General features: G+C 42.5%; 1 protein-coding gene across 2 annotated transcripts in view; it reads right to left on the reverse strand.

The window, feature by feature from the left end:
• The window catches only part of ZEB1 (zinc finger E-box binding homeobox 1), a 105,099-nt gene that overhangs the window by 33,791 nt on the left and 51,299 nt on the right, over nucleotides 1-20,009 (reverse strand). For both annotated transcript variants that reach the window (XM_075271600.1, XM_075271599.1), the window contains exon 2: nucleotides 4,445-4,639. In XM_075271600.1, the coding sequence (XP_075127701.1) occupies nucleotides 4,445-4,639 (195 nt within the window). The remainder of the gene's footprint in view (nucleotides 1-4,444; nucleotides 4,640-20,009) is intronic.

Consider the following 20,009-nt stretch of genomic DNA (forward strand, 5'->3'; position numbering starts at 1 on the left):
TCATTTACAGTAAATGGCATTTTCCACGTGACCTTAGATGTACGCGGGTCGCCATGGGAAAATGTCTCAAAGTGCAACTCCCTCCGCACTAGCTATAAATAGCCATGGGGGGGTGCTATAGAGAGACCGGTCTATTATTAGCAGAGGGGAATAACACAAGCCAATTTTAGCCGACTTTACGGAGTCAAGAATGTTCTCCTGAGGAGTCTATTTGTACATGAACGTTCGCAGCGCCCGCTATTGATTAACTAAAATATTCATCGGAATCTTTTATACCTTACTGATGAATACTGGCAGCCATGCCTTAAAAAAAGCAGCGTTCTGGCTTACTTGAAATTATACTACATATATACTGTGGGGTTAAGGCTACCCAAAAATTGTCACTCTCAACCAAACTGGAGATGGATGGGGAGGGGGAGGTTTCAGGGGTAAGATTAAGGCCGAGGCCCCACATTGTGGACATACAACTTTTTTGTTGCAGTTTTTGTAGTCAAAGCCATGAATGACTGCAAAAATTTCTCCCTTCTGCTCAATCCACTCCTGACTTTGGCTCAAAAAACGTCAACTAAAAGAAAGCTGCATTTCACAAGCCCCACATTGCAGAAACACAGTTTTTTTTATTTTTGTTGTTGCTGATTTTTTTTTGCGTTAAGTAGAAGGAAAACGTAGAAGAACTTCCTATATATCTACATTCTTGGCTTTGGCTCAAAAAACTGCAACAAAAAAAAGCTGTATTTGCGCAACCAAGGGTCTCCGCCTTAAAAGGGAACCCGTCGGGGCCACACGGTGGCTCAGTGGTTAGCACTGCAGCCTTGCAGCACTGGAGTCCTTGGTTCGAATCCTGCCAAGGACAAAAAAATCATCTGCAAGGAGTTAGGACCCCAGGCATGGTGACCAGAGCCCCAACAATAGCTGTGTTTGCCAGAAACCAATGCAACTATGCATCGCCCATGAGTCGGGAACTGCCGAAAAAGAACGTTGTTAATGTCCGTTGCAGTCATCTTTCATAGGACGCCAGCAATGGCCATAAACTGTAGCAGATTAACCATTGACACTAATGTAAACATGACGGACACGGTCTTCACTCGTTTTTTTTTTACACTGGGGTGAGTGTAGACAGACACCTGATAGAGATGGTTTTAGTAGTTTAGGTTCTGCACTCCTCAACAATCTTGGATTGTCTATTTGGAGATGAGTCTCCAATTTTTTTTTTTATATAAATACACATTACTCTCAATCATTGTAAAAAAGTATAAATTGTAGTCAACATAGATCCAATCATTTCTCACAAAAAAATGTCAGTATAGCAACATCACAAGTAGATCGTGTTTTAGTTGGTGGTAGATAGAGATCTCCAAGTGGACATCTCGGGCCTAAATTGGACAGTTTCCAGACCAGTACACAAGTGAGCTAGATAGTGAGGACTGACACAGACAAAACATCAGAGGAACTAGAGAAGTGAGCGCAGAATTTAGGATAGATTATTTTGACAATCTTGGGAGAATCTTTTTTTTTTTTTTTTTTTTTTTTTTTTTTAACAATTTTTGTGGGTTTTTTCTCTCCAACTGATTCTTCACACACCTGTTTGAAGCCGTAAGGAGCGTGGGAGCGGATGAAAGATTGCTATTAAAGGCTCTCGCAGGAGGCAATGGTTTCAACAGGTGGACACATTATATGGTGTTAAAAATTTCTGAGAAAAAGCGGGTATTTTACTAAACTACATAATAATGTGATAATCAATGAATTAAATACATACAAATTAAAAAGTGGAGGATTAAGAATATCATGCGTATGTGTGTTTAGATGAAATTTTACCTTAAACGTGTGATTTTGTTGTAAACTGCAGGGGATTTTTTTACTTTTTTGCATAAAAGTATGGGTCTATCAGATGCAAAAGACCTGGCCGGCACCAAATTCTGTCTCCCAAAAAATTCCCACTACAGCTTTGATCTTGTCACAATCTTGTATAATCTACAGGTCTGCAATACCTGGCAGGGCACTAGAGAAGAAGTTGGCAAAGACTAGTGCTACTTTTGAAGAACCTGCATGGTAGGAATTTTATCAATTTGAAGAAGAGGCTGCAGAGAGTGTGAAAGAAGCTACAACCATTATCATTGGTGGGGCGGAAACTTTTTGTTTTTTGTCTGATTTTTTTTTTTTAAACTTAACATTTAATATCATACATAAAAAAGTAAAAGTTAGACTTAGATGGGCGATAAGGATGGGTGAAGCAAATCATTTAGAACAGGATTTGACCCAAAATTTTTGAAAATTAGAATTTTCAAATTGGAAACTTTTGGAGTTCTTCACCTATGACCTCAGAGTAGAACAATAAGTGGAGGCCCAGGATAGGAATATAAAAAATAAACTTATACTACTCTTGCCTCACCTCCCCTTAGCGTCCGTTGGTCCCCCAGGTTGTCTCCACGCAGCCAGTAGTCATTGGGTCTCAATGGTCGCATGTTGTGCATTGACGTCACAACGTTAAGACCCAGGAGAGGTGAGTATAAGTGTTTGGAGGTCCAGGGGAGGTGGGGAAAAAATTTATTATATTCTGGAGTCTGAGACCCCAGAGTATAATAAAAGTACTTCCAGGTGTATCCAAAATGAGGTTCAGACCAACACAAACCGGAGGACCAAACCTCACAAATATTTGTCGAAATTAATCACTTAAAGGGGCTCGATCAGCAAAATCATGCTGATAGAGCCCCACATATGCGTGCATAGCCTTTTTAAAGGCTATTCAGGCACTGTAAAAGTTAAATTAAACTACACCCCCGTTTTAAAATAATAACTTAAAAAAGAATGTTCTCTACTTACGGAACGTGCACGCTGGGCGGGCATTCAGGGTGCGCCGTCTTCTTCTTCCCCGCCTCTTCTTCCTCTGACGTCTTCGGGTCCCGTCCTCCTCCGGCGCTTGCTCGCGGACACTGATAAAAAATAATTAGCCCGGGCGCATGCACAGTAGCATGCGGCTTCTACTACGGCTACTGCGCATGCGCCCGGGCTATTTTTTTTTATCAGTGTCCGCGAGCAAGCGCCGGAGGAGGACGGGACCCGAAGACGTCAGATGAAGAAGATGCCTGGAAGAAGATGAAGACACACCCTGAATGCCCGCCCAGGGTGCACGTTCCGTAAGTAGAGAACATTCTTTTTTAAGTTATTATTTTAAAACGGGGGGGGGGGGGTAGTTTAATTTAACTTTTACAGTGCCTGAATAGCCTTTTTAAAGGCTATGCATGCATATGTGGGGCTCTATCAGCAGGATTTTGCTGACAGAGCCCCTTTAAGTTTTGCCATCTCTATAGATGGCAGAGACCTTTTATAACCTGCCAGTGTGAAGATTTTTTTTCACATTATATTCAACTTTTCCTATTAAATTTGTCACATAACAGTAGCCTTAAAAATGCATGTACTGTATATAGGACTTGCGTGCAGTTCAATATATGAAAAGGTGATGTGCAAAAATTTTTTTACCGTATTTTCCGGACTATAAGGCGCACATAAAAACCTACGATTTCCTCAGAAATCGTAAGTGCGGCTTATAGTCCGGTGCAGCTTATATATGGATGGAAGCGGCTGCAAAGTCTGCGTGCCGCTTCCATACATACATAAAAGGCACCGTAAGGGTGCATTCACAGTACGGAACGCCGGCGTGTATCACAGCAGTACACGCCGGCGTTACAGCAGGGCTGCCGGACACTTCCTATTCATTTCTATGGGAGCCGGCATGCGAGCGCTCTATGAATGGAAAAAAGCAGTCCATTCATTTCTATGGGGAGCGCTCGCATGCCGGCTCCCATAGAAATGAATGGGAAGTGTCCTGCAGCCCTGCTGTCACGCTGAAACAGAACGTGAAACTTACCGAGCGGTGCAGGGCGGGCGGGCGGGCATTCAGGCCTCCTCTTCCTCCGATGTTCCGTCCTTCTCCGGCGCTCGCTGATAATGGCCGGGGCGCATGCGCAATATCATAATGCTTCTACTACTGCGCATGCGCCCAGGCCATTATCAGCGAGCGGCGGCGGAGGAGGACGGAACATCGGAGGAAGAGGAGGCCTGAATGCCCGCCCATCCTGCACCGCTCGGTAAGTTTCACAACATTACGGTTGGGCTCTATCAGCATGATTTTGCTGATAGAGCCCCTCCTCGCCTGCCGAGCGCTTCCAATAGAAGCGGCTGGCACGCGGGGGGTTAAGCGGCCGCTGGCAAAGTCTGCCTGCCGCCGCTTTCAAGAACATATAATGCGCACCGGACTGCGGCTTATAGTCCGGTGCGCCTTATATATGAACCGAGACGGACTATAAGGCGCTCATGGGCAATGCGGCTTATAGTCCAGTGCGCCTTATAGTCCGTAAAATACGGTATTTAAATATATATTAAAAAAAAAAAAAAAAAAAAGCCAACATGCAGAGTCAATTTTCCCTTCAGCACTTGCAAAGAATACCTTCATCATCCCAACAAGTTTGCTTCACACTTTCGCAGCCTTCTGCTAATACTGTTTGGTCGGTTGGCAAGTCGTCTTCTGGCACGCTGCCCTCGCCATCTGCCGCATCTGTAACACTTTCCTCTTCCACTATGTGTAATTTGTCTTCATCGTCAGAATCAGAATTTGCGTCTAACACATTGTTGTAATTGGTAACTGTGGCAGAAGAAAAAAAAAAAAAACAAATACAAAAATTTCTTTTAGCGAATGTGTCTTACGACAGTGAAGTGCTAAAGTCATTATAATAACAGGCATTTACAACGAGATCACGTGGCGCATTAATGAAAGAACCGGCAATTATCTAACGCTCTCCCCGGACCACATCGGGAAGTGTAAACTTCTAATTGGTATATCAACAAAAACACAAAAATCACACCCAGCCATAAAAAACTGACCCAACACCTCCATCTTTTCTTCTAACATGTGAAGAAACAATTAGAGGAAATCACAGTAAATAACATCTGGAAATTTAGTTTGGTACAAATTGCAAAATTTTTAAGAAAATCTACACTACATCCAGAGAGAGCGTAGAATATGAGGGGGTGACCCATGAAAAGCTACAGTATATGAACAAAGGATAGTAATTTTTTTCCAATACAAAGCATTAAATCATTAAAATATTTATAAAAATAGTAACTTTAAAATTAAAAATTTTAAAATTTTAAGATGTGAAGACATGGTAAGTAAAGACTTCCTGATAGTCTGACCAGTAATACTATATTAAATATTTAAAAAAAGCTTGTGTGGTTTGTGAGGTATTGATTTACTAAGATTAAAAAAAAAATTAAATTAAAATAATTCTAGTTATTACTCAGTCTCCACAAAAACATTTTGGTTTGAATTTTTTTCTTTTTTGTTTAATGCCACTACTCAATTTTTTTCTAAAAGTGACTAAAATCACACACACAAAAAAAACAAAAAAAAAAAAAAAAAAAAAAAAAAAAAACACAACAACTTACATATATATGTATTATTACTCATAAATTTATAAATACCTTAATTGGACACATACCAGAGTATGAAATTAAGGGCCGGTTCACACGGGGCGGATTATGGCGTGGAATCCACGTCATAATCCTCCCGCTCACAATGGTGGTCTATGGAGACCGATAGCGTTCTTTTTTCCGCTAGCGGGTTCTTTTTCCCGGAAAAAAAGCAGCGACATGACCTTTCTTCAAGCGGATTCCACCTCAGGAAGGCAATAGAAGTGAATGGGAGGCGGAAACCCCATCGCGTTTTTTTTTTTTGCCAAAAACCGCTTCGATTTGTGGTGCGTATTTTTTGCAAAAACCGCAACGTGTTTTTTTACGGTCCATTCACTTTCAGGGGAGGGAAAAACCGCCTGGCGTTTTCTGAAGCAGTTTTTACCAAAAACCACCTCAAGGTCAAAAAACGCTTCCTAATTAGGAAGTGTTTTTTTCCCGGACCAAAATTCGCCACGAGGTTTTCACGTGTGAACTAGCCCTGTAAAGGCATGCAAAATTATGCTTTAAATTGGGACACTCCAAATACTCCTCCCCCCCCCCCCACAAAAAAAAACCATGTCGCTATTGTAAAGCAAGTCTCCCAACTGCTGATAGAGTAGCAACCCAACATAGGGCACCATGTTGCCCATGTAAGAAAAAATTAAATTAAATTAAACCCCCCCCCCAAAAAAAAAAAAAAAAAAAATCTTAAGTATCTCATTTTAATTAAAATGAGTTACTGAAGTTGTTTTTTTTTTTTTTTTTTTTTCTCCATACCACACATATTGCCTTTGGGCGATATGTTGCCTTTAAATACCAAACCCAGGCGGTTTTCTGATTGACCTGCTTCAGCGATGGACTATAGTCAGTACATTACTGTGCGGCATCTCTTACGACTCGTCTTGTTTTTTTTTCCCTTCTGGTGATAATAATGTTACTCTACTTTATGAACAAAGTAAAACTGCTTGCGTTGCTTTCAGAGTAGTTCAAGGGTACCAAAGTGTCTGCTGACACGGTCCTTAAATGTTGATATTATTCAGCACATTACTGTATTTTACGAGAGTCCAATCCCATTTACACTTCCCGGAATGGAAGCTTCTTTATTGACCTCCTCCTCACTTTCCAGCCTGCTGACCATTTCTTTACACTAACAGTTTTTCTACAATTTATATTGTAAAATACGGTATTTTTTTTAATGGCGTAATACAGCGGAGTAAATCCTATTTTTAACCTAAAATGTTTGGCTTGGATAATTTAGAGTCAATTAAAATAAACGGAGATCCAAACCTCTGCCCAGGTGACTCCTGGAGCAAAGGGGGCAGACGTCCAGGAAACCCCGAAGAGCTGGCAAATCCCTGATTCTAGAATTATCATGTATCCATGCCGAGGGTGCCATATAAACAGAGCCGAGGAGGCATGTACTCAGACTATTATTTCACACCGCAGACTCGGACCCTATAATTATACCTCTAAGGTACCAAAAAAAGGAGTCTGGGGGAGCCTTACACAAGGGACGTGGCCAAGAAAATCAGGTGGTGAAATGATCAAAATTTTGCACAAGGCGTGCACAAAGTCTCCTGAATTTTCAAGATTAAGCAAGTACATTTGGTAGGGGTATCCGGATTTCAGCCAATAAAGTGAATTCATGATGTATAACTTCTGATAACTTCTATAACAGTCTGAGTCCTATTGTTGGGCAGTACTAAACCCAACAATTTTACTCCGGCTACTAAACCTAAAAACAGACTGACACTTGCCAATTCTCAACCTCATTTAGATCACAGACTGGATTACAATAGAAGGTAACACCTCTATAGATCACATCATTGCATCCATTAATGACAATAGAAGAAGTCACAGCTTATCTGCTCCTAGTCCTTGCAAAAAGCAAGTCTCATTGAGTATTTCCCATAGACTCAACGCGTCGACTCCAGACTATCGCCATCTATGGCCATAAGACAGCGGTAAAGCATATCGCTATATATTGTTAACAGGGCTAACATGATGAAATATATTACTTTAGAATAAAGAGGACACATTTCACCATTTCCATAAACACTCAATTTAATATTATATATATATATATATATATATATATATATATATATATATATTAAAAAAAATATATATATGTAAAAAAAAAAAAAAAAATTGAAATTGAATTTTTTTATTTTATTTTTTAAAGGTATTAATATATAGAGGTTTTATAATAAATTGCATTTTTTAATATCCATGGGTTATAACTTGTCTATGACTCATGTAACCTATGAATAGCCTTAAGGTGACAAGATAACTCCGGCGTTTATTGGCACGGTGAGCCAAATCTTGACAGTTGACTGGATAATCTTCGGTATGTCTAGGACTATCAACTTCCTAAACCCTGGATAAATTTGATATTGGGATCAGAGACTTTGCTGCCAGCCGGGCACTAGAAGTTTATCTTTAATTTAACTTTCCAGTGCCAAATAAACCCGCAGCCCAAAGATGAATGCTTGTGCGACTCGCGATGGAAGAAACAGATGTCCGTCCATTACAACAAGCTGTGGAAGATGGAGCGGCCATTTATTTTTGTAACGTCATAGCACAGCAATATATTACTATTGCATATTATCCACGTACTGCACGATATATTGGTGTCAATTAAAGTCTTCATTATACTACAACCCTCAGGAAATACATCTGCCAATCCACATCCACAACAGGCACTAAAAACTGCAGAGATTAGAGGCATTGCTACAAAAATGAAACAAAAAAACCCAGATAATCATAAATTTTGCAGATTATCGTAAAGCCAGACCCCATAGAACAGATGGGAAGGTGGGAGACTAGAACAGAGGTGGAGCAACTAAAAAACCAGGCTTTATTTGTGATCATGTAACCCAGAGCACCTCCACTGATCAGCCATACTCACACAAAATGGAGACGGAAGCAGACAGAGCCGGTTACTGTGTTGTGGCCAACGGTAGCGTCACTAAATCTGAATAGAAGCTAGTGGCGGGTTCTCATCTACGCTCGGTCTCTGGTTTAGCCAAACCGAACAGGAGACGGAAACCCGGTGGTCAGTTTTCAAACCCATACACTTGTGTGAGTCTTCTGCCTGTCCGCGGGGAAGCCAGTTTTTTTTTTTAGCTGGACCTACAGGACTTTGTGTCCGGTTAAGAAAAAACATTTCCCCGTGGACAGGCAGAAGACTGATACAGGCGTCACCTTTACAAACCCATTCAAGTGAACGGGTTTAAAAACTGACCACTAGTTTTCAGTCTCCTGTCCAGTTTCTCAGGGCAGAAGACGGAAACCGGCCGGATTAGCTAAACTGGAGACCGGGCGCAGATGTGAACCTGCCCTAAGCCGGCTTGGATTTTACACCAAGGATATGGCTGTCTGCTTCCTGATCCATTCTCTGTGTATCACCTCCTGCAAACAGCTGATCAGTGGGGTGCTGAGCGCTGGACCCCCACCATTCTGATAACCTATCCTTACAATGGGGCAAACATTTGTAACCTGAAGAGCAAAAATGACAATATGACCTGATCCCGCACACATGAAGAGATGGAAGTAGGTCATTTATACAATTCAGAGTTGCAAAACATATTTTTCTTCCTTGAATAAATAATCGTGCCAATGGAAAAATAAAGACATGTGAACCGCCAGAGGGACGCTAAGCCAATTATTTCACTTCTCCCTCTTCCACCAGAGCCAGGTAAATGAATCATTTAGTCCTTTAAAGTATCATTCCAACCCTTTAGTTTACCCTATAAAGAAACTGATTTAAACCCTTCACCGCAGTGAAAACCCGGGCCTGACTTTTGTTCTCATGATCCGTGCATAGTAAATACATAGTCGCGGCTCAGGCCATTAAGTTTTCACCTTCTGACTATATTAGCTGTGATGTAGAAGAGTGGAAAAGCGTCCATGCAGTAAAGTACAGAATCGAGGATAATGGTCCCGGTGCAAGCGGAATATTAATCGGGTCGGACCGGCTAATTAAAAGTCTTTACGAGAAGACAAGAAAACCAGGAGCAAAAAAGTCCCCCAATTCTGCAGAATACGACTTTACTCTCGGTGCCCTCAAAACATAGAATCGAAATATCATGGAGTGAACCAACATGTGAACGTTCAACAAAGAGAGTGGCAATTGCCCAAAAGTCCACAGAACAATGGTCTCCTAGAGGCAAGACTCCATGGACGAAGACAACCAGAAGGGCGAGACTAAGATTTTTTAAAGGAAATGGTTTTCTCAGAGACTATGGTGGTTTAGGCTAGACACTGGCGTAAACATGGCACAATGTGGGGCATCTAGGTTGGGTAGAAGTTTCCGACACGCTTGACATGTAGGTGTGGAATAAAGGTGAAGATGAGAACATAGAACATCCCATTAAATGCTTACAGTTTTGTCAAAGTTCGACTTTTCTTTCCCAGCATGAAGGGTTTATTGCCTTGTCCTAGTGGATTCTTGGTACCCAATGGGAGCCACATGCTGTGCCAGTCCCGTCCTATCCACACCACTACCGAAAACATCAAGATAGTCTTAAAATCTCATGGCTGGGGCCAAGTACCAGCAGATTTAAGGATTTTTACTGTATTACACGACCTGCCATCTAGACTGGACTCCCATTAAAGCCACTTCACTACAAGCATGGACTTCAACAGTGACAACCACCAACCAGGACACCACCATGACAGTTATTCCAAGTGGAAACAAGATTTGCAGAGTCAATAGGCCACAACACCAACTCAGAGCCCTCTAATTTTCCATGGTCTGACTCTGATCCTGGATGGCGCAATTTATGAAAGTCAGGAGCAACAAAGCTCCTCGAATTCCTTAAAATTGAATTCTTATGAAAGTAAATATGTAACAAATTACACATCTAATTATAAAAAATAATTTCCTTAATTTTATTTTTTGAAACTGGAATTAGTAATTCCCCTCCCCCACTTCAATTTTACCCCAAATTGGTCTTGACTCCACCGCCCTACTCAATACCATACCTGGCCTCTCTACTATGTTATAAGGCAGAGGGGCCCTTGGGGACCACGCACTAACTTCTGTACTCACAATAGCTACGACCCCAACAAGGTGTTAAGCAATAGTCTAGCCAAGGGGTTAAGCAATACCTTCTGCGGTCCGACATGACTCAAGCCACGAGATAATACTTTTCCAGAATCCTTTAGAAGTCAACAAAATATTGGGCAATTGTCCTGTCACTGTCCACTGATAAAGTGCAGCCGTTTGGACCCAAAAAGTGGCTACAAACCCCACAACAATACGAAATGAAAGACACAGCGCCATAGAATAAGCCACCAAATCCCTGGCTCCGGCCAAGCTAAAATATACCAAGACCATGCTGTAATAAGTGGAGTCCCACATGGGCACGGCAAGGGTTTGTTCCACACATCAGTCGCAGCTTTTTAATGTCTTCTAGAGACGTGTAAAGGTTTTTCTCGTGCGTGCTCATGAGGACGGTGGCGCCGGCACACAATGATAACACCCAGGCAATGATGTGGCCCTGTCTACGCGAACCTCCATTACCCACTGGAGGCCAGCTGTTTGGATGGTTGTCATAACTTCCCCCCGGCTGGAGCATTACATCATAAACAGCTTCCCAGATGAAGCCGGGGAAATTTAGCAGAGCCCTTTTTGTAATGGAATTAAAGAGTCTCAGTGGTAATCCCTTAACCCTTTAAGTCCAACCGCTCCGGTGGGTTACGCCTGCACAAGCCATGACCACATTTTTCCCCTTAAATGCAAAGCTGTGTATTACAGGTGTACATGCGCTCATTTTGCAAAAAATTAAAAAATTCCTGTTGTATTGTTGCTGGTGGAAGTTGCAGAGGATCACATGGTGCGGCAACTCGCAACTACTTTTGTGCTAGGCATGTCCTTAGATAGCCGTAGAAATAACTGTAATTGTATGAGCGCTAATGACCCGTGATGTCTGTTTACATGGCATAGCATATGGATTGCCTGTTATTACAGGGATGCCGCATGCCTACAGGCAAACAGAACAGTTGCGAGAGCCCAAATCTCGCTCCGAGCGCCCATCCAGGCATTGAGAGTCTCACTCGCTAAACCAGAGAGCATAAACAACTAGGCTGGTTAGTTTAATGGATTGCAGTCAGAACAAGCAAATTAGTGCTGGCAATGGCAGGGGATCCGGCAGCAAGTTAATGGAAGACACATTTTTTGGTCTGCGCAAATATTCTAGGGGTACCTGGTCCTCCAGCAGAGGTCTCTAGCGATCTAACACAGGTGGTCCTAAAAAGAAAGGGGACTAGCTTTGCAGTGTAAATTTGCATGGGAAAAAAATGCAATACCAGAAGTAGCCTGTGACAAGAGGGGCGCTGTTACATCAAGAAAACGTATTGTGATAGTTTTTTTTCATCCCTTTTAGGTTGAAATAACAAGTTATGGAAAAATGGTTATTTTTTCACTAAAAAAAATTATATATATATATATATATATATATATATATATACACACACACACACACACACCGGCCACTTTATTAGGTACACCTGTCCAACTGCTCGTTAACACTTAATTTCTAATCAGCCAATCACATGGCGGCAACTCAGTGCATTTAGGCATGTAGACATGGTCAAGACAATCTCCTGCAGTTCAAACCGAGCATCAGTATGGGGAAGAAAGGTGATTTGAGTGCCTTTGAACGTGGCATGGTTGTTGGTGCCAGAAGGGCTGGTCTGAGTATTTCAGAAACTGCTGATCTACTGGGATTTTCACGCACAACCATCTCTAGGGTTTACAGAGAATGGTCCGAAAAAGAAAAAACATCCAGTGAGCGGCAGTTCTGTGGGCGGAAATGCGTTGTTGATGCCAGAGGTCAGAGGAGAATGGCCAGACTGGTTCGAGCTGATAGAAAGGCAACAGTGACTCAAATAGCCACCCGTTACAACCAAGGTAGCCAGAAGAGCATCTCTGAACGCCGCACAGTACGCCGAACTTTGAGGCAGATGGGCTACAGCAGCAGAAGACCACACCGGGTGCCACTCCTTTCAGCTAAGAACAGGAAACTGAGGCTACAATTTGCACAAGCTCATCGAAATTGGACAATTGAAGATTGGAAAAACGTTGCCTGGTCTGATGAGTCTCGATTTCTGCTGCGACATTCGGATGGTAGGGTCAGAATTTGGCGTCAACAACATGAAAGCATGGATCCATCCTGCCTTGTATCAACGGTTCAGGCTGGTGGTGGTGGTGTCATGGTGTGGGGAATATTTTCTTGACACTCTTTGGGCCCCTTGGTACCAATTGAGCATCGTTGCAACGCCAAAGCCTACCTGAGTATTGTTGCTGACCATGTCCATCCCTTTATGACCACAATGTACCCAACATCTGATGGCTACTTTCAGCAGGATAATGCGCCATGTCATAAAGCTGGAATCATCTCAGACTGGTTTCTTGAACATGACAATGAGTTCACTGTACTCCAATGGCCTCCACAGTCACCAGATCTCAATCCAATAGAGGAGCATCTTTGGGATGTGGTGGAACGGGAGATTCGCATCATGGATGTGCAGCCGACAAATCTGCGGCAACTGTGTGATGCCATCATGTCAATATGGACCAAAATCTCTGAGGAATGCTTCCAGCACCTTGTTGAATCTATGCCACGAAGAATTGAGGCAGTTCTGAAGGCAAAAGGGGGTCCAACCCGTTACTAGCATGGTGTACCTAATAAAGTGGCCGGTGAGTGTATATATTGCAAAAACAAAAAGCACAACTTTCTCAGTGCACTGCAGTCCTGGGTTCCATTCCTACCAGGAACAACATCTGCAAGGAGTTTGTATGTTCTCCCCGTGTTTGTGTGGATTTCCTCCCACAAAAGACATACTGATCGGAAAAAAAACCCCAAAAAACACATTTTGTCATTGTTATACTGTATATGGTGCGCACGTGTGACTGAGGTTCCAGGAGTTGGACCCACATCAGTTGCTCAAAGCCGAAGTGTTGCATTGTATTTCACAGGCCAGTGACATCACATTTGCAGCTCAGTCCCATTCAAATGAATGGGGCTGAACTGCAAAACCAAGCACAACCCCTAAACCATGTGCAGCCCTGTGTTTGTCTGGTATTTAATGAAAAGGCCACTGCACTTGCCCAAGTGCTACAACCTCTTCAAGCAGCTGGTCAGTGGGATCTCAAGTGTTCAACCCCCAATGATCAAATATTGAAGACCTATCTTAAGTATAGGTCATCGTTAATACAATGCCAAACCCTTTAAAAACAACAACGGCAATGCTACTTTCCTTGAGAAACAGCGCCACTTTTATGAGCAGGTTGTAATCGGAACTACAAGTGGTTACTTCAATTTCTAAACTTCTTCACGCCTCTTCTGGACAAATCGGTCCCAGTACATTAGATCAGGATTTTATCAAAAAGGCTCATGAAAAGAAAATCATGAGAAAACTATTAGCAGTTTCAGGAAGTCAAAAAAAGGAAGCCTACGAAATAAAACGGATAATGTAACGAAACGAAAAGGAAAGAAACTGAACAAAACCAAAAATAAAACAACAAGAGCGGAAGGAGGAAGCGGAAGAGTTAAATGCCCAGAAGAGACTAATGTTACTACATATAGCTCAAACCAATTAGGTAGGCAGTGAAGTGAAGAGGGAACAGGCAGGTTAGGGCCGGGGAGGTATTTATACCCGGCCGGAAACCACTGGCTATAAAAGGTAAGAAGCCAGCCATCCTGACACACTTGGGAGGCCTGCTGATTAACAAAGCCACGGGCCACACAGGAACCAGCCAAGGGAAAAAGAAAGGTGAAGATAAATTTCCTGGACACTACACAGCACCTACTAGGAGGAATCACAGGCAAGGTTTACAACCTGGCGCCCGGCCAGCATGTGCTGCACAGACCCAAAAGGCAATGCAGGACCTGGAGTTTACCCTTCTCCTTCACAACCACGTCAACCGCTAAGAGGAAAGATCTCATATCGTACTGATCGGCCCATAGCCATCCGGCGATAGAATATTGAAGCCAATATAATATAGTGGATCTCAGGGTTTCTATAGCATATGGAGGGGTAAATTTTACTTTTTTTTTTCCCCGCCCTTGCCTTGGAGAAGAAAAAAATAAAATAAAAAAAATAAACCACCCACAAAATTGACAGATCTATAGCTGATCCCATTTTTTATGTGTTTTTTTTTTTTTTTTATTTAGACTGTGAGCCCCACATAGAGCTCACAATGTACATTTTTCCATATCAGTAAGTCTTTTTTTGGAATATGGGATGGAAATCCATGCAAACACGGGGAGAACATACAAACTCCTTGCAGATGGTTTTATGCCCTTGGCAGGATTTGAACACCAGGGCTCCAGCGCTGCAGTGCTAACCACTGAGCCACCGTGCGGCCCCCCATGTGGTTTCTCTTCTGTCATTTTTATCACCTGTTTATTTTCCTTTCTACTCCGGTATTTTGGGGATTTTTTTTTTTTGTTTATTGGTTGTCCAAAAAGCAAGCTTTAAATTGAGAGAGGAGGGGAATTTATTAAGATTTCCGTATGCCAGTCTTAGGGGGCATTCACATGGAGGAAGTTGGCGCTGATGATTCCGGCACGATAACTTGCACTGAAAAAAAGACTCCCATTGATTTCAATGGGTCCCGTGCGGAAAACGAAACCCAATGAAGTTAATGGGAGTCTTTTTTTCCAGCGCTGATTATGCCACAAGTTATCGTGCCAGAATCAGCGCCAACTTCCTCCGTGTGAATGCCCCCTTAACAAAATTCCCAGGTGGCAGAAGAAGAGCCTGAATTATTAAGAGGCTCTTCACCAGAATTGAAATCTACACCAGTCAAAAATTGGCGGAGATTTATGCTATAACCCACGCCAACTTTCTGGCCTGAATTTTAGTAAATTTGCCGGTCCAGGTCTTCACGGCCCGTCCTGGCTCGCTCTTCTCCCTGCTCCCCTTTGTGAGTGGTGCACAGAGGAATATGGCAAATCTTTGGTACAAAAAAGGGCCAAGCACCAAAGATGTGCCCATTTATACCTGTCGGCACTTTGATGGCCATACACTGGGAGCAATTTACTAACCCCTCTATCAATAGTTCTACAAAAACTCAGTTTATCCCTAGACTATAACACTGTGACTGCCACCCCATTGTTAGAATGGGTCTTCTCCAAAACATGGTGGTTGACTATGGGCAAATGACCAGACCCATCTATCATTTGCATCCGGCATTGCTTTCAGCACTGTGCATGCGTTCGTTTCAATGTTTTGTCCAGTATTTCTCAAAGGGGGCTCACAGATTGAGGGGTCCGAGCACTTGCTCCTTCAATATTCGGCAATGTTTAGGCGTGCCACTCTATGGAGAAGATGGTTTAATGTAGGAGTTGAATCTCCCGTTGTTCTGGCTTCCATTATCATTGCATCGGGTTAGGATCCAGCCCATGTATGAGGAGATGCGGAGCACTTTCAATGACCTGAAGACTTTGTTATTGCAACGTGTTGGAAAAACCTTTGTGAAATTAACCAGTCATTTTACGATAGAAGAGGAACATTTGTGACCCCTGCTGTGCTGACACAGGGGAGTGTAAGAACAGGAAGGGCCTCTCAGGAACTAGAGGTGTCGGTGAGACATCACAACTTCTATGACAAACTTAATATAGCGTTAGACTGCACAGAGAAAGCAGTAAGTGCTCCCAGTTCATCTTTAAGGAGATAAGGGTCAACAAAAACATAGGAGACCGAATATTTTCCTGATTCTTTATTAAAAGACCAACAAACAAGATGGTGAAGACAAGCTGTCAACAACAGGATGGAAAACGGAATGGGTCTCCATTACTTTACTGCGGCATCAAAATGTCTGCATGTGACATTTTACTTAACTCCTTCATATGCTGTGAGGTCACTGTGTACACCGTGCTCTTTGTGGGTGTACATTGTCCCTGTACACAGTGACAAAAACTACCCTGTACATGGTGACATCACTGAGAGCTCTGCCCCTGTACATGGTGACATCCTCGAAAGCACGGTCCCTGTACGCCATGACATCATCTTCCCTGTACTTGGTGACATCACTGAGTGCTCTGTCCCTGTACATGGTGACATCACGGTCCCTGTACACACTGACATCACCTACCCTGTACATGGTGAAATCACCGAGCCCTGTCCCTGTACTCTGTGACATCACATGATCCCTGTGCATAAAAGGCCAAAATAATTGTACACTTTTCATGTTCTCAATTTGCTGCTTAAGGTGGTCATGGTAAAGTGGGGCCCCCATCACAAGTCCTGCTATGGGGACCCCTGGTTCCTGGGTGTCAGGCCTCTAGCAATCTGATATATATGACGCATCCTAAAGATAGGTCATTAATATCTTAGCATATGTATTGTGGATTTTGTTTAGAAGACCAGCTATAGGTTTGGAGTTGGGGAAAGGAGAGGGTGTGAACCGTTCAGGTAAAATACATTTAGCCATATGTTCGGCACTGAGAATTGAACCTTTATACAAAAAGATAGTACAACATTTTTGGAGAAGACCTTCCAAAACTGCAATCGGTTCTGGTCTGGTACAGAAAGGTGTTGAAGACACAGACCCCTTCTAAAACTTAGCGATGGGAAAACCATTGCCTGCAGTAAGAAAATTGGCCGCCCCAGAGCAAATGTCTGTGACATTATGAAATTGATGGCACTGAAGATCCAAATTTAACAAAATGACGCTCCAGGTGACGGCTGCCAGGCTGTCCTAAAAGATGTGCTTCATGGCTGGTGTTTTCTATTAGTTGTGAGGCATGGTGTGAATTAGCAGTCTGGATGTTGTCATTGTCTAGGTATTTATGGGGTATATAACAGTCTATTTGTATAGATACTGTATCCACGACCGGGGTGTGATGAACTACAAAGTAATACGTAAACTGTGAGAGAGGGCATCACCTACCTCTAACACATCACAATGGTGAGGGATCACATTAATGGGTAACAGCTGAATCGGTGACTGAATTTTTGCCATCGATCCACCATGGGTTCATTCCAAAGTTAAAAATTCTAGAGATAAATTTGCTTTAATAACGTTTAAGGGATGAGCACGAAACTAAGGTATATTATAAATTCACGTAAGAGGAACCTTATAGATCTCAGTTGCAACTCGAATGAACAGGAAACGACCTGGGAAAACCCAGAATGATGTACGGCAACCAATCTGGTTCTGTTCTAGATGAATTTACTGGCACATGCTGGGGTTAATGTCAAAGAAAAGGTTAATATAAAAGATACGGTCAAGGGGGTTGGGGGCGGGGTGAAGGAATTCACACAACACAGAAGAAACTCTAGGCAGAGGTCTACCAAGATGGCTTCCTGACTCAAGTCTTGCAAGGTGGTAGAGAAGTCGAGAGACACTCACTACCAATACATTTGGTCTTCAGTAGTAAGGAGGGGCGTACGTAGAATTTCACCATGGACTTTTTTGCAATCCGTAACAATTTATCCATAATCATAGGTCCCTGACGTAGAGGTAGTGGCCAAATATTGGTGGTCAACAAGCTTCTCCAGAAGATATAGCTAGGGAGATTTTTCTAAACTACTTGAAAAAAATAAAGACCACTCCACTATGGATGGGATGCCAATGTATTAGGGACGTTCAGATACTTCTGAGCAACCCAACGTATTTCTTCCTAATGGTTCACTCCAAGATAAGAAACGCTAGAGCTCTCCGGTCCACACTTGCTGGTCCCAAAGAACTGATTGACTAGAGGAGTTTAGGGGACAGGAGATCACATTGGTCAAAAATATTCTAATGTCTTGAACCATGACCCAGACTTTAGCTCTTCCTTAAGTAGGTAATTGGACCAGCGGGATGAAGCAGATTTCCCCTCGAACAATCAATTTTCAATAAGCTCAAGATGCTACTAAAGTGTTGAGAAGAACATGTTTGCGAGTCTTCCAAAAACAGCGCTACCCCTTTCCACAGGTTGTCTATGGTATTGCATCTCAGTTCCCTTTCCTTCAATGTAGCCAAGCTGCATTAGGAGAAGTAACTCAGTGGGGTTGCCACTTTTTTCCCAGAAGAAAGAACCCAAGTTTCTCAGATTCTGTACAACCCCTTTAAGCAACTTGAGGCCATGAGCACATTAGTATTTATTTCTGCCTGGGAAATCCTATCAGATACAGCTAACAGGTTTATTTTTATAGTCAGTGTGTAGGAGTATGAAACCCTGGCTGAAACTTTCCAGAGTCATATGTGACGTCTCAGTTACACATCGGGACAGGGCAAACTTGATTTATTCGAGTCTCATCTACAGGAGATCCATTTGGCACATCTTTACTATCATCTTCAGCTCTTTAATAAGTGGAGCTTTCCCGATTCTGGCACAGTTGGGCAGTTTTCTCTAGCTCCCACCATTCCTGAGCAATCATGTCTGTTTGTTTCAGCACCCAATATGCTAAATTACACTTTCTACATTGATAGGACAGTCCAAATGACAGTAGAGAGTGCGATTAGAATATCGGGTGATGAAACTAACAGAACAAGACTACTCCAGAACGGTGATGGCAAAAGAAGAGAGATTCCAACTGCACCTGAATCAGTTGGAATTGGAGTTGGTGATGAAAGACACTAAGACTCCAATCAGTGATATACAGGTGAAAAATTTCTGAAAATGTATATTTTCGTAATTTGCATGAAGACCTACCACTATCTTGTAGGACAAAATAACATAACCTCAAAAGTTCCTATTTGATCATCTTTCCTACTTTTTTTTTTTTTTGGAAAAATGGCAGCCTCTAAAAATTAAAGGGGGTTGCCCATCTTTGAATAATCCCTTGACAACAAACATTGTAAGTCCCTGAAGTCATTCAGCAGACCTAAAGAAGACCAGGAGCAGGGCCGGAGCCCAGGGACGTAGTCTTACGCTTGCTCATCCCACATGGGCGGTCCAGTCATTGTACTCTGGGGTTTGAACAGACAGCTGTTCTGTTTCGGACAAGTTTGGTCTGAACGAAACCACCGCACGACTCTCGCGAGACAAATCTAATGAGGTTTACCTAAAACATTCTCATATCTGAAAGGCTGTGGGGCTTGGCCTGATCCACCATTGATCATAATCAAGATATAAAATGCCCAATTAATAGCAATTGTGATTGAAGTCATAATTACCCAGCCCCACTATAACTGTATAGTGTTGATTCAGGGGGAAAGCAAAAAACAAAAAACCCAAAACCCATGAGACTGATGCCAACTGCCCCATTTCTTACCGACTCCAAATCCGGCAATTAGAAAAGCCTGGATCAACTCGATGATCAGTGATCAACTGTAACGTCTTCAGTTCCCTGCAGCACCACCACAGGGCAAATTAAGTATTACACAATTTTCATTACAATGCTCATCAGGACAGTTCCTTGTAGATGATGCAATATTTTATGTATATGTTCTCTACTGTGGTCAAAGGAGGATGGCCAAAAGGGGTTATTCAGGACTGTAATAGACTGTCCTTAGGATATTAGATCATTGGGGTTTGACTCCCACCATCTGCTTTTTGGACAGCTGCTACGTAATGCCAACAGGTGTGGTGTCCTCTTCATTGTTTACCAGGCAT

This window comes from Leptodactylus fuscus, chromosome 4 (assembly GCF_031893055.1).
Source record: "Leptodactylus fuscus isolate aLepFus1 chromosome 4, aLepFus1.hap2, whole genome shotgun sequence".
Taxonomy (NCBI): domain Eukaryota; kingdom Metazoa; phylum Chordata; class Amphibia; order Anura; family Leptodactylidae; genus Leptodactylus; species Leptodactylus fuscus.